Source organism: Gigantopelta aegis, chromosome 4 (assembly GCF_016097555.1).
Source record: "Gigantopelta aegis isolate Gae_Host chromosome 4, Gae_host_genome, whole genome shotgun sequence".
Classification (NCBI taxonomy): domain Eukaryota; kingdom Metazoa; phylum Mollusca; class Gastropoda; order Neomphalida; family Peltospiridae; genus Gigantopelta; species Gigantopelta aegis.
The window spans coordinates 47,120,005-47,135,759 of NC_054702.1; the positions used below are offsets into that span (position 1 = coordinate 47,120,005).

Consider the following 15,755-nt stretch of genomic DNA (forward strand, 5'->3'; position numbering starts at 1 on the left):
TATGCAATAGGCGAACTTGTTGGTCTATTTCAACATTGAAAAAAACAGGGGGAAAAGTGCAGTAATAAACTTTGGATTGTATACTAGTATAAACAAATTTTATGGCTATACCATAACGGGGGGGAGGGGGAGGGGGGGTTCATCTTGAAACAAATTTTATAATGAAATTAGTTTCCGGCATACTTCATAAATCACCCGAATAATTTCGTATACCCTCGGCATAATCCCAAATGTTTTCAAATTCTTTTCAATTCATTGGCATGATTTTGCAAGTAAGTTTTGATTGGTCGAATGAAAGGTCAACTGGACATGAGCTCCAATGGGCTGCTGTTAGATCCACATGTAATAGTGGAGCTAATTTTAATTAGATTGCAATCTACCATGAAGGCATGATAGTTTATTAATCCGATGGCTGACCATTGATTTGCTTTTATTGTTTAGATAGGCTGCAGTGTTGCCTGCGTACCACTTTGTGAATTGTTCTTCCATTATCACTTTGAATTCACCATTGATGGGTACACAATTTTTTCAAGGAAATAATTTTTACCTCAGATTTAACAAGGTAAACAAACCTGTAGGGATATGATTTTTTTAGCTGTTTTATAATTTTTACAAAGTAAACTGGATTTGATTTGAAATGCTAAAAAATGGCCTAAGTATACATGTAGAAGTTTCAGCTTTTAAAAGTTTATTTCAGCTTTTATATTTTATATTAATTTAAGAATGTGTTAATTTCATGATCTTTCAAACTTAATCACATTGAATATATTCTATTAATGCCTGTTTGAAAATATCTTAAGAAAAGTGAAAAACGGGTTTATTTCATCTTCTGTAAACCTTTAACATTCTGTAATGTGTTTTTTCTTCATTTCATTTCAACTTATTTTTGTACTTATATCCAATTAAGGTTCAAGCAAGCTGTCCTGGGCACACACCTCAGCTATCTGGGTTGTCTGTCCAGACAAAGGGTTAGTTGTTAGTGGTTGTGATTAGTAAGAGAGAAGAGCGTGTAGTGGTCTTACACCTACCCATTGTGTCTTTAAAACTCGCTCTGGGTGGAAGCTGGTACCAGGCTTGAACCTTGTACCTAACAGCCTTTTGTCCAATGGTTTAACCACGACACCACAGAGGCCGGTGTAATGTGTTGCCACCACAAACAGCATTATATAAATATGATTTATCTTGTTCTTGTACATTTAATTAACCACTGCTTTAATACAAGCTTTGTTCACTTCATTGGTAAACATACTAATGTCAGATTATTGTTAGAACTTAAAAACATTTGTGAAAATTCATGCATGGCAATGAAAATTTCTCCTCAAAACGTGTAAATAGAAAGCGAGCCTCAGACTTGTTGTTTAAAGGGATACACCCTAGTTACAGTTATTTGTTAACCATTACGGCATTGTTTTTCGCTATTAAACCCCATTTTTCACAAATAAAATTGCACTTTACTTACATTTTATTATTTAGAATACACATTTCCTTTCACCTGAAGTGCTTTTTGGTAATCCTGATGTTTGTAAAACCACGAAATGCATTTTTTTTGCATTTTTTTACAAGACGTGCTATCGAGAAAAAACCGTTAAGCAAGCGAGGTCCAATCTATTTTTAGAGGGAATCTTCCTGTGTAAACGTCACAGATGTTGGTATACCACGTGACCGTTATCATTTTGGTTCGGTTTGTTTTCTCGTGCACGGTTCGCGCAATCAACATCCGATTTGTTGTTGTTCATTTGTGAGATTTTTCTTCACAGTTCGTGAACATTTTCAGTAACAATAAAGTTCACACAAGTAAGTATCTCAATACAAAACGTTACAAACCCTTAAAACCAATAATTTTGCTAAGTCCTACGATATCTGGAGAGGGCACGGTTCGCGCAATCAACATCCGATTTGTTGTTGTTCATTTGTGAGATTTTTCTTCACAGTTCGTGAACATTTTCAGTAACAATAAAGTTCACACAAGTAAGTATCTCAATACAAAACGTTACAAACCCTTAAAACCAATAATTTTGCTAAGTCCTACGATATCTGGAGAGGGGATACAACCAGGACAGAACAGTTGGAACATGTCCAGGAGAGGTGAAAAGAACGCACCCCAAGTCTGTGAAATTTGTCGTGACATAGGCATTGTTGTGCTTCAAGGGCCATCTACCAGTGACATCAGAATACAAACTTTCAAAATTATTTCAAGCAATTGGGACATGGGGATTCCCATGGTATTTATCGATATAAAACCTGCTTTTTCACTCCATTTGATAAAAACGTGATCTAAGCGTGTTACAGGTTTGTAATTTATTTTCGCTGGATGGAACTAGGGTGTGCGGGTTTAACTGATGTCAGATGAGCAAAATGTATAGTGGAGTGGATTCATAAAAAGTAATCCATGCGCCCATTGTGACAATTGTCACAGGAGTGCAGACTTTCGTTTTTGAAAACCCCAGGAGTGCTAAAAATTGCACTCCTCAAAATGCAGAGGAAAAAATTGCACCCCCTTAAAATAATCAGAATTAGAAGCAAGAGACCGAGAGGAATTGCACCTATGAACATGATTAAGTTTGAGGAGTAATAGTTTCTAAATTAAATATCTTAAGTGTTAATGTTTCGTGTTTTCAAAATAAATATCCTAATTTAACTAATATGATGGTTGTTCTCAAAGATGGAAGGAATGGGTCATTGTAGTCTTACACAAGAAAAAGAAACACCATGAACACAACATTTGTTGATTTCTTATGTATTATATGCATATCATGTTGCATTAAAATTCTGAATCATGATAATCTGTCGACTATTTATGAATAAGGAGTTGAAATTGATTTGTTTGTGCTAATTCTGTTTTATTTAAACAAGTACAATAATTTTAGTTTTCATCACAGAATGATATGATTTCTTCATGGACACAAACCTGTGAACCAGGGGTGGGGAAAAGTCCTTTTTTCCCCAGTCTGAGACCGATTTTCGATCTCTGAGGACTGGCCTCGGTGGCGTCATGGTTAGGCCATCAGTCTACAGGCTGGTAGGTACTGGGTTGGGATCCCAGTCGAGGCATGGGATTTTTAATCCAGATACAGACTCCAAATCCTGAGTGAGTGCTCCGCAAGGCTCAATGGGTAGGTGTAAACCACTTGCACTGACCAGTGATCCATAACTGGTTCAACAAAGGCCATGGTTTGTGCTATCCTGCCTGTGAGAAGCGCAAATAAAAGATCTTTTGCTGCCTTTCGTAAAAGAGTAGCCTATGTAGCAACAGCGGGTTTCCTCTAAAAAAAAGTGTCAGAATGACCATATGTTTGACGTCCAATAGCTGATGATAAGATAAAAAATCAATGTGCTCTAGTGGCGTCGTTAAATAAAACAAACTTTACGATCTCTGAGACCAAAATTATTTTTTAAAAACATGTGTTTGCCGGTCCCACTTTTGTCATTCTTGTCGGTCTGAAGCACCTGTACATTTTTATTATTGGAACAAATTCCTATCCATCAACTGGACCGGCCTGCCCAGACATCGGTAGGCCCTATCTCGTGCATGATTTAAAAGTAATAAATAAATAGTGATCAATGTAGCTTGTTTCAGACATCTGTGATTTTAATGTCTGCCTAAGTATATATCGCCAGTCACTGAAGTAGGACCTACAGTAGTGTTAATCCACTGCCACTAGGCTAGACATTTGTTAAAGTTGCTGAGCCGGTCAAGAGATTAAACAGACATTAACAGTAACACCACTCTTGATGAGAGAGCCATCAAGGTATTACACTCCAATTAAAACAAAGGACCCAGAGTTTGCAACTGGTTACAATCAACACCTGTCAACACCTGTGTACGGAGCTTAGCCCGAGTACTCTGACTGTAAGACAGCTAGACGGACATATGGACATAAATACACTCTCATTACAGTCTGAGACCAAGCTATGTATTTTTTTGGCAATTCCCGACAACCAAAAAGTTGGCAAAGATTTCCGCTCTAATACCACAACAATCCTATGTTTGACATCAAATACCTTTACATCGATCATTTTCGAGTTGATTGATTAAAAGAAATTCAGATATTAATCACTAATACACACACTACAGAAAGAAACCCGACAGCACCCACATTCAGCTAAGCTTCGGCAAACTCCGGACAGCGGAATTCTAAGTTCGCCGACCTATATCGTGACGATGCGTCACATGATCGCCCACTCAGCCATTCCGTCTTCCAGGGGCAGTGTCAAAACGACAAGTGCCCGACAATCACCAAAAAAAGTTTGTTTTGTGTAACGACACCACTACAGCACATTGATTCATTAATCATCGGCTATTGGACGTCAAATATTTGGTAATTTTATCACTATGTTAGAAAGGAAACCATTAGCCAACTCTTCCATGTTGTAACATCGCTTAGTATGAGACGGCCCTGTAACTGTTGCACAAGGCGGAATCACCCAATGGGCGATCACGTGATCTACATCACGAAATAGGTCACCGAGCTTTGTAATTCTTGCGACGGAGTGTCACAAAGCGTAGCTGAATGTGGGTGCTGTCGGATTTCTTTCTGTAGTATGTGTATTAGTGATTAATATGTGGATTTTTTTTAATCAGTTAACTCGAAAATGATCGATGTAAAGGTATTTGACGTCAAACATAGGATTGTTGTGGTATTAGAGTGGAAATCTTTGCCAACTTTTTGGTTGTCGGGAATTGCCAAAAAAATACATAGCTTGGTCTCTGACTGTAATGAGAGCGTATTGATGTCTATAATCATTCAAGATAACTTCCAAAAGCTTTGTACATGTATTAATCAAGTTGTGCCTTTAGCTATGAGGTAATCCCATTTTGTTAGCTGGGAATATTGATTATGTTTCCATGTTTTGATTTGATAACTTTGTACAATCACTGTTATTTCTGGTCTTCAGAGTAAAGCAAGTACAAATCGAGATGAGAATGAGGATTACGAAGACCCAGATGAACTTCCTTACTGTTCTTTGTGTACAGAAGATGCCACCATCCGGTGCCTTGGATGCAACTATGATCTGTTTTGTAACAAGTGTTTCAGGTGGGTTAAATTCCATGTTTGCATAACCTATTGTTTGATATTAATGGCAATAAAAAAAGATGAATTCCTAAAATTATGTCCAACTCTTGCTACCAGGAGTCCTTTCTTATAATGTACCATGTGTGATAGTCTCTGTATTGTACGCTGTTTTTGCAAAAGCTCATTTCAGATTTAAATAACAACCTGTTGTAGTATCTAAAACTTGACTTGTGCTCCTGTGGATTGTTTTTTCCTTAATATGGGTTGTTGTTTTTTTCTTTATCATTACAGACAGTGTCATGAGGAATTCAGCATCAATGACCATATTTCCATCAAGTACATCCCACCTAAACAAACTACGTAAACCACTGAAACACACTGGAGATTGCTGAGACACATCGCAGATTTAGCAGATGATTCACTGGAAGATCTTCATCATTGAGATGGTGAAAGTCAGCACACCCAGAATTGTTCAGTTGTGCTGACAAACACATTCCAACAGCTATAATGAGAACACACATTTATTTCTTACTTGCATCAACACAATCAGATATGCATGCAGACACAATTTCTGATTCATTTGCCAGCATTTATGTTTTATGGGAAAACAACAACTGATAATATATGGAATCTCCAATAATTGGAGATCCTAGCAATACATGTGGTGGTGGCTCCTAGCTGACAATAGCATTAAATTTCGGAGTGGTTCACATCATCTATACTATTTAAAAAGGAAATGCTAACAATTGTTGGAGAAAACAAATTGTGAAAAATAAACAACCTAAGTATAGCCTGTATTAGAAATTCGCGAGAAAAAATAGGCAGAGTTACGTCCTCTAACCACTAACCACTTCAGGTGCGTTCCGCTTACTTCGGGTATAGCCGATGGCCACAGTTGTTTGAGAATCTTCAGCTGAGATTTATTCATGCCAGTCCCTGGCATCATAAATGTCCCCACCTATGCTTTAAAAATAAAGAATGATACAGGTAAAAATGAAGTTGATGAAATTGCGTTTTGTTATAACTGATCATGTGTTAAATATAGGAGATGAATCTAGCGAGCTGTCACACACCCTGATTGTTTTGGTTTTTTTGCATGGAAATTTTTTGTTTTTGTTTCAAAGCTGCAATCTCGCCTCACCTTAATTATCATAATTTCATTTAAACATACAAATACACCTGCAGTTTTAATGAATTGTGTGTGACAGTAATAGATAATAGAAACATGTTTATAGTGCGTCCCACGGGGAACGCATTTTTTTATACTATGGAATTTACAAGTTATTTATTTCTGAGCCGCTTGTTTTCTAAATTACACACAAAAATAGTCAAATTTGTTATTTCCAAAAAAACTTATTTTAATTTTTACGTCAAACCAAACAAATTATTTACAAAAACAACAAAACAACATTTTTGTAGGATGGGACGGACTATATGTAATATTCCGATCAGAACAGTCCCCTTCCCCACGTGCTATATTATGTTTCTTTTGGTTTTTTCAGTGTATTTCTGGGGACGTATGACCTGACCCCTCCCCTAAAAACACCACTTGCCAGTTACACAATTTCCTGCACATGCACCTGTTTGACTAAATATTTTGTTTGCTGTAAATTGATTAGGCCTATATACATTGCATTATAAAGTGTAAATTTTGCTGTAATAACAGCTAAATATATAGTTTAACCTAAAAGCATCTACCTATAGTAACAGTACTTCAAAATATCTGTGTAAACATATTTATGTTAGTCTTGCATGACGATTATTTAAGGTTAAATGTTAAAATGAAGACATTGTGCAAAACATGATTGTAAGTGTAAATGGCAGGCAAAACAAAAAACCTAATATTTTAAAAAATACCCCCCTCAACTATTTTACCTCCCCCCCCCCCAAAAAAAAAGAAAACCCCAGTAACAACAAGGTTAAATGTTAAAATGAAGACATTGTTCAAAACATGATTGTAAGTGTAAATGGCAGGCAAAACAAAAAACCTAATATTTTAAAAAATACCCCCCTCAACTATTTTACCTCCCCCCCCCCCAAAAAAGAAAACCCCAGTAACAACAACAAATCTGCCCCCAAATAAACAATAGCCTACAAAACAAGCCCACACACCAGTACACACGCACAACCAAAAACGTAACCCAGACTAACGCACATTTGAAAACAAAACGTTTTATCTATGTACATATACCAGTGGTGTATGAAGGTGGCAAGGTGGGGGGATGTTGTGTGCGCACGCTCACACACACACACAGAGAGAGAGAGACATTAGTGGCGCAGGAAGGTGCCAAAAAGTGGGGAGGGGGCCACACTTTTATATTTACACACTTTTACACTATTATAAAGCAAAATATCTGAAAAGTGGGGGGCACTTGCCCCCCTGCTTCCTACGCCAGTGAATAAATAAATAAATAATATATATATATATATATATATATATATATATCATGGAATGCTTAATGGTTGTGCATGATATTAATAATTGCATGTAGATAGTCGATCGTAACTATTAAATTACACATTGAATTGTGTCCGTTACACTACATGTGTGTCCGTCTGACAATGACACTGGACTCGCTGTTTCAATTTGTTTGCAAGTCAGTCAGTAGAAACTTATCGTTAGGCGAGGAAGTGAATTTCTGAATCATTAGTTTCATTATTAACTACTGCATAGGTCGTAGTTAATAATGCATCTAGCCGTACAGAAAATCACAGCTAGTCATTTAGTCAAATTAATGTACACTTCCATTCGTACACAGTGATATATACACAAACACATGCATATTACTTGCAAATATCAAAACTTTATTAAGGTGCCGTTTTAACGAGTCAATCGTCAATGAACCATTTTTCTTGCCGCTGCCCCCCCCCCCCCCCCCCCCCCCCCGAGACGTGTTCGTAAGTATTTTTGTTGAACACAAAACATATTGTACATTTTCTTTTATGTAAAAGAAGGAGATTCCACACAATCTGACAAACAATAATAGTAATAGAAAACTTTATTAACGTCAAAAAATAAAGGAACAAGTCGACAACTACTCCACAATTCAGTAGTGACAAAGGGCCTTTGCTGCAAGCGACTGGAGCGTAACGCGCCAGAAATAATTTAGTGGCTAATTGGGGCCGCTTAGCGCAATGAAAACCAAGAGCAGATAAGTATGTTTCTAATAGAGGCTATTAATTCATGTTTAAATTTTGTTTCCCTTGTTCTTATTGTTTAGTGACAGTCAAATCAAAGAAATGCTTATTTCAGTAAATTCACTGGGAAAAAATATTAATAGATTTTATACACTTATATGCAAGTCTTTATATCATTTGCAGTCTTTGAAAGGTTAGTTTTTGAGCACCAAATTACTAGTAATCTATTATTATATACACCTATAGGAAATTATTCCATGTTTTAAAACAAAAATTGTTTATTTTCACATATTAGACATAGTAACACATTTCCATGTGTTGGGTAATGGGAACTTTATTATAAACTTTATAGTTTTGCAAGTTGACATTTAACACAAAAGTGAAAGTTGTATGAAAATGTTTTTGCTGAGAAGTAAAAAATAGTTATAGATCTACTGGTTTACTTTTTGATAAGGGTTATTCCTGTATTATACTTCTATAAAGGATCATTTGAGCAGAAATTAAAGGAATTATTAGGCATGTATTTTGGCCTGGTATTCTTATTCAACAATATTTAATGTATGTTATTAATTAAAATCAACATGTATATAAAACGGTAAACATGAGACAGCTATTACATATAACAGGGACAGCCATTTTGTTCCATCCCACTGAATCCGCCCGCTTGTGAGGAGGTTGTTAAGTAACAGTGCATCACATCAGGTATTAGTCCGAGAACTGAAGAAATGAATGCATTGGTCTGTTGATTTTTGCGGAATGATAAAACAGCCATGCATTGCAATGTTTTGTAATACTATCTATCCCAGTAAGCCAGCAGTAAGTATATACATCTATTATTTTTCAATATAACATATACCACCATTGTCAAACTGGCTACTAAACAAATTGAAATAACTGTCCATTGATGTATCATGTGTCCATGATGCTGCTGTATAGTTCAGAAACCTACATACTGACGTGATGAAATGACTGTTTACTTAGTTGGTCTATTCTTTTAGTTGCCTTCACCTGTGATTTTTCCTTGGCAGATGTGTAGCAATTGTCTGGTAGACATCAGCTGCTGTCTGGGCATAAAAAGAATATATATTATTAATATTGCAGGGTTTTGTGAGGCATTTTTTTAACGATCTGATGTGTTGTGACATGTTATAACATGGGGGGGGGGGGGTTCGATGGGTTCGACCGAACCCCCCATAAATCACTTTTTTTTTATAATTTAATATATCTGACATTATTATATTTACTCAACATAGAAATATATGCCCAATATCTCTGCAATCTATTTTGGAACCCCCCTTTTCAAAATCCTATGTACGCCCATGTACAACTCTTTTTTTTTTCGAGTCAATTTTAAGAGGATATTTTATAGAACAATTACAGACAGCCTCGACCTATTCCCGGATTTTGTTTTTGCATTACGCACGTGCGTAATGGGCGCTACGCCTTTGAAATATATACATAATCATTTGGAGGGATTCCTTTTTGCGTTTTGTGATGGTACTTCTATACTACAGTGACGTTCCAAATGTTTGGGTTTTTAAAGCTCATTATGCGATTTTAGTATTTTTAAAACATTTTGACACTTGGATTCCTGTTTACGTTAAAACTGTTTTTAACATGTGTAAAATTATAGGCAATCCAATATTATGTCTATATATATTCCTTTAAAAATAAAATAGCAGCAGATAATTTAGCCGTCCCCAGCGGTCTGAGCACATTTCTTTAAAACTTTTGGCTCGACTCTATACTGAACATTTACTTTAACTGGTTGCAAATTACAACTATTGGAAATATAACTTTTACTGATTTGCTACGCATCAAGTATCTAAAATTCAGCCTAAAACGTTTATCGAAATACTAGTAGTATGTCTGCGTGAATAAACATCCTGTAATCGTGAAGTTTGCAAGTTTTAATTTCTGAACGTTTACAGGTCATGACGTAACCAGTTTGCAGTTCGCATAAATTTAACTTTGCATAACCGACACGCCAACAGAACGGCGGTACGCGTCAAATATTGTGCCCTGCGATAGGTCTAATAGTATGCACTTTTTCTTTATTACTGTAAATACTGATTAAGTAGACTGTCCCATCTAAAATAACAAAACTGACCAATTACATAGTTCCAAAGAAAAAGAAATTGTCATTTGGTAATCATTTTTGCTCAAACGTACTACTGGGCTTACTAGTATGCATTTTTTCCTTTCAATTTTTACTGTAACCCAATTTCATTCTGTTAATGCACATTGAAATATGTTTGGTTAAATAGTTTATTATATTAAATGCCTTGCCTTAAATTAGTGTGTTTGTTTACTCTGTGCATACAGTACATGTAGTTTACAAGAGCTGATGTCACTTCCGTTCCAAGCTAGAGTACCTGAGGCAATGAGAAAGAAAGAAAATGGCTTTCTCCATTTAGAAGGAATAATCTTTTTTATATTAATTATAAACTTATGTGGTTTTCATTTCATAAACTGTCGGTCTGTGTTGGTAACCCAGGTATGCATCTTTTCAACATGAGGCGAAGCCCGACACCGCGAGCGCCGCAGGCGCGAAGCCCGTGGCGGGGGGATATGAAATTTTGTTTCGGAACACACACCCCCCCCCCCCCCCCCCCCCCTGCGCACGCGCCTGTGATCTGATTGTTCCTTTATGAAGGAAGAAGCAACTGGATGATTTGTACTTGCAATTGAAGTATTGTAAACCTACTGAATTATATTCAAAGAGATATCTTTATAATATATTGTATATTATATCTCTGACAAGTGCACATTGCATATTATTTGTGAATTGTCCGACTTTTCCATTCAAATGAATTTTGTATTTTGTTGAGGGATTGTTATTTGTAAAGCCCAGAGGCTTTTGCATTTATTTATTTATTTAAAATTATGGACATTTACATGCGGCATATATATCGTGATAAATAAACAGCATCAAAATATTGTTTCAACTTGTGTTTATTGCTGTAATTTGGATAAATTACAAGATATTTCAACGAACCTACATGTATGTTATTGTTTATTGATGTGGTTGTTGTTTTTAGTTCCGCTATGATATTCATCAACGGAACTTTACTCATACTAATTTGTCCGGCATCCATCTGTCAAGTTTTCCCCAGAAGGTAGCCCGAGTATTCTGCTGTTCAAGAGCTAGATGGACATTTGGATGGTTATAATCACTCTTTGCCATTAGAAATAATTAACTCTACTACGAAAACCAAAGATTTATGCATACCCAACCTTTCTTCAATGTTTATATTAAATATGTAGGTGATGTTCCTATAGTGTTTATTAGTGATTAATATGTGAAATATTATCAAACTCAAAAAAGGATCAATGTAAAAGGTACATGTAAAGTTAAAGTTTGTTTTGTTTAATGACACCACTAGAGCACATTGATTTATTAATCAGCAGCTATTGGATGTCAAACATTTGGTAATTATGACATATTGTCTTGGAGAGGAAACCTGCTACATTTTTCCATCATTAGCAAGAGAACTTTTATATACATCATCTCAGAAATAACTGAATAATGGCATCAGGCAAGAGCTTTACCATTGGGCTATTAGTTCAGGTAGTTCTGTTCATTTTTTGAAAGTTGCATTTTTTTTTTTGCTCAAGTTAATAAAATGTTCGTCATATGTTCCCACGACCTACATGTACCTGAACCAGAAATCCATTGGTAGCATTTTTTCTCACCACTATCATGTCGTCCATCATAAAATTCAAAATGACCGTCATTTTCATATATTTTCTTTATATCTCCACTCCTATCACTTCTACTCTAGCTTACGAGAAAGCCGGACTTAGTTTCTTGTGGTGCTACGTATGATCCCAGGTGTGCTCTTTGGGTATGCCGTTTCCATGCCCAGAGGTAGGTGGTGGGTTTTTCACACTTTGATTTAGTGATGGCGTCTTGAACTTTTCGTGTTGGAGTAGCTGCATCCGTTGTAGAAATGACCCTTGTGCTTGGTTCCATGCATTAAAATCTTCACCTTTTCACTGACCTCTTTGCATAGTTCATCACGGATTCCAAGCTGGCTTCAGTGTTAACTGTGGAGCTTTCGTGAATACATTGGATTCTCTTTATTAATGTCTACCATCACCAGTCTGTCTTGTTACAGCATGGAAGTCTGGAAGTCTGAGTCTATCTCTGGACACTTCATTATAAAATTGTTGTAGGTTGATCTGGTTATGATTTACATTATGTATTGAGGTCTGCCATGTAACCTTCTCATGATGAGAATCCAACAGTCTGTACCTTTAACATACTCAAAGAACATATCCCGAATCAAATACCTGAGCTCAAAATTCCATGCTACATTCAGAAATTTTAGACACATGATTGGGTCAAGGATGATGATATATTTGTATGTGTGCTGATAGAGGTGCAAACTGCACCAAAGGCTGTGATACAACTGACTAGATGCAACTGTGGTGTTAGTGTTCAGGTAGATGAACCCATAAGGAATACAGCCTGCAATGTACAGAACTCTACAAGTATGAAGCAGTTGGTGAGGATTGCTACAATATACATGCCATTACAGACGAAGTAGATGCCTAATCGGGTCACACTGTAAAGAAACGCATTATAACCAGTTTTCAGATATGTAGGGCATTTACTTGAATAGTTTAAAATCTACAACATGAAAGTCCTTAGTAATGCAATATTTTAATTATTTGATATAAAATGTATATATATATATATATATTTATTTAAATGATGGCAATTTCCAAATGGCTAAACTAAATGTCATCATTGAGTCCATTGATCAAAAAAATGTAGCCTAAATTAGACACAAAAATGGGGTTTCTATGTTAACTGGAAATCGGTGTGTGTGTGTATATATATATATATGTATGTATATATATATATATATATATATATATATATATATATAAAGAAAAAGTCAGAAGCCTCCTTTAAGTCATATATCCCTCTTTAATTCAAATTTTCGCCTATTCAGACGAGGATAACATATTATCTCAAGCCCCCTTGCTACTTTAGGGGAGAGGTGCCAGCAACACAGAAGGATTTTCGATTCGTGTATATATATATATCTATATATATATATATATATATATATATATATATATTTTGGGGGGGGGGGGGGTGCTACCAATGGATTTCTAATTCTGAATAAAAAAAGAAATACATTTTACTGAATTAAGGAAAAGAAAATGCAAATTTATATAATATAACTTAAACTGCGTTTCCCCCACCTCCCGTGAAGGTATTTAAAAGTCCAACTCTCTTGTATGCAAAAATCCGCATTTTCGTTAGGCCTATATAATTATATCCAGCAATTATTAATTATAACTCCAAATGTCTGGCACTTGGGCCTAAACAGCAGTCCTTCCCTTCCTCCCAAGGTTATAAAATAGTCTAAAAATAGTAACTGATTTTTATATTTTATTAATAGAACTTACAGCTAACAAGTGTCGATGTAAAGTGGCGCAACACCGGACGTTTTGAAATAATCGACTGCTATTATCTAAATAGACATTCTGGTTTGCATTTTGACTGCATCCTGTTAGACAGTAACCCTCCTAGCTTAATTATATTTGGTTTATTTACATTAGATACGTTCGTGCTTGTAGGTGACGTATTGAGTATTTGGCCCCCCTAGGCCACTAATATTTTACGCCCCACATTTCCAAAACCCAAATCGTTAGAGCCAGTTAGGCAGACTGTCCAATGCACAACAGTAACCCCTCAAATAACCCCCACCTTTGCGGTGTTAGAATTGACGACATGTAAATGAACCCCTCAGTAATAACTTCCTCGGAAATAACCGGCCTCGGTGGCGTCGTGGTTAGGCCATCGGTCTACAGGCTGGTAGGTACTGGGTTCGAATCCCAGTCGAGGCATGGGATTTTTAATCCAGATACCGACTTCAAACCCTGAGTGAGTGCTCCGCAAGGCTCATTGGGTAGGTGTAAACCACTTGCACCGACCAGTGATCCATAACTGGTTCAACAAAGGCCATGGTTTGTGCAATCCTGCCTGTGGGAAGCGCAAATAAAAGATCCCTTGCTGCTAATCGGAAAGAGTAGCCCATGTAGTGGCGACAGCGGGTTTCCTCTCAAAATCCTTGTGGTCCTTAACCATATGTTTGACGCCATATAACCGTAAATAAAATGTGTTGAGTGTGTCGTTAAATAAAACATTTCTTTCTTTTCCTCGGAAATAAGGTGGAAGAACGGCAGGTGTCAAGGAGCTTCCAATACCGTTACCGGCAACTGCTCCACCACTCCCCGGCAACAGAATCAGAAACCCGCAACGGGTGTAACAATATTTCTCCAAATATCCCAACCTATACATATAGATCTCCCTTATCGGGTAATTTTCTCCCCGAGTGGCTTGGCTGTAGGGGTATTCGGGGAACAAGATCGTATATATATATTTACTATTAACCAACGTTAAATTCACTAGAAAGACAACGACACAAGTTTAGTTTCAAATATGTATTATAGAATACCAGGTAAAGGGTTACAGCACTTACATGGCCTGTTACAGCCGGTGTCACTCCACCTCTAGGCTGAGCACCACACGTAAACGTAATCACTTGGCACTTAGGGCTACAGTTACCTCTCACAGTTAAAACAGTAACCATCCTTAGAATAATTAATTATTATCCTCAGTCTTCCCTACATCAAATATTCAAAGGACCTATAATTTACCAGGTCATGATACTAGGAAGGAAGGAAGGAAATGTTTTATTTCACGATGCACTCAACACATTTTATTTACGGTTATATGACGTCAGACATAATATGGTTAAGGACCACGTAGATATTGAGACAGGAAACCCGCTGTCGTCAATTCATGAGCTACTCGTTTTGATTAGCAGCAAAGGATCTTTTGTATGCACCATCCCACAGACAGGATAGTACATACCACGGCTTTTGTTACACGAGAAATAGCCCAATGGGTCCACCAACGGGGATCGATCCTAGATCATACTAGGATTACCAGTTATAGATATTATAACTTCTGGGTAAGAGACGCCTACAGTTTACTTTAGTCGTTCTGACTTTAGATTACCTGGGGCCTAATTCACAAAGCTCTCTTAGGCTCTGCTAGACAACAAAGCATCCTCTTTGCAAGTCTTTTTAGCATTACACTGCGATATCGCAAAGTTGCGAGAGTTTAGTGACTTAGGTTCCAGCTGTCTTTCCCACACCTGTTATATTCAACAAACCTACAGTTTACCAAGTCATGGGACTAGGATTACCAGTTATAGATCTATATTATAACTATTCGTAACTTCTGGGTAAGAGACGCCTACAGTTTACTTTAGTCGTTCTGACTTTTAGATTACCAGCTGTCCCACACTAAGCATAACAAGAATACATATAATTATAATACTTGATTGCCACAACAAAATACCTTTCAGTTACCACAGAGCAGTAAAACATAATTACCTATGTCAACTGGACTAATACTAGTAGTAGTTCGCCCAGCTGACAGCGTTACCACCTCCTCCCTGGTACCCAAGTCTCTCTACAGAAAGAACTCCCAGCTTATATCCCCTTGTTTGCAGCTGGGTCCCTTATCTTTGGCAATTCTCAGAGGCGGATCTATGGGGGGGGGCCTCTAAA

General features: G+C 36.8%; 1 protein-coding gene across 6 annotated transcripts in view; it reads left to right on the forward strand.

The window, feature by feature from the left end:
* Positions 1-6,041, forward strand: part of LOC121370629 (abscission/NoCut checkpoint regulator-like) — a 44,405-nt gene extending 38,364 nt beyond the window's left edge. For 4 of the 6 annotated variants that reach the window (XM_041495989.1, XM_041495991.1, XM_041495988.1 and 1 more), the window contains one exon: positions 4,897-5,299. In XM_041495989.1, the coding sequence (XP_041351923.1) occupies positions 4,897-5,148 (252 nt within the window). In that variant the 3' untranslated portion in view covers positions 5,149-5,299. The other 2 variants (XM_041495994.1, XM_041495992.1) reach the window with 1 other exon arrangement.
* The last annotated feature ends 9,714 nt before the right edge of the window (positions 6,042-15,755 follow it).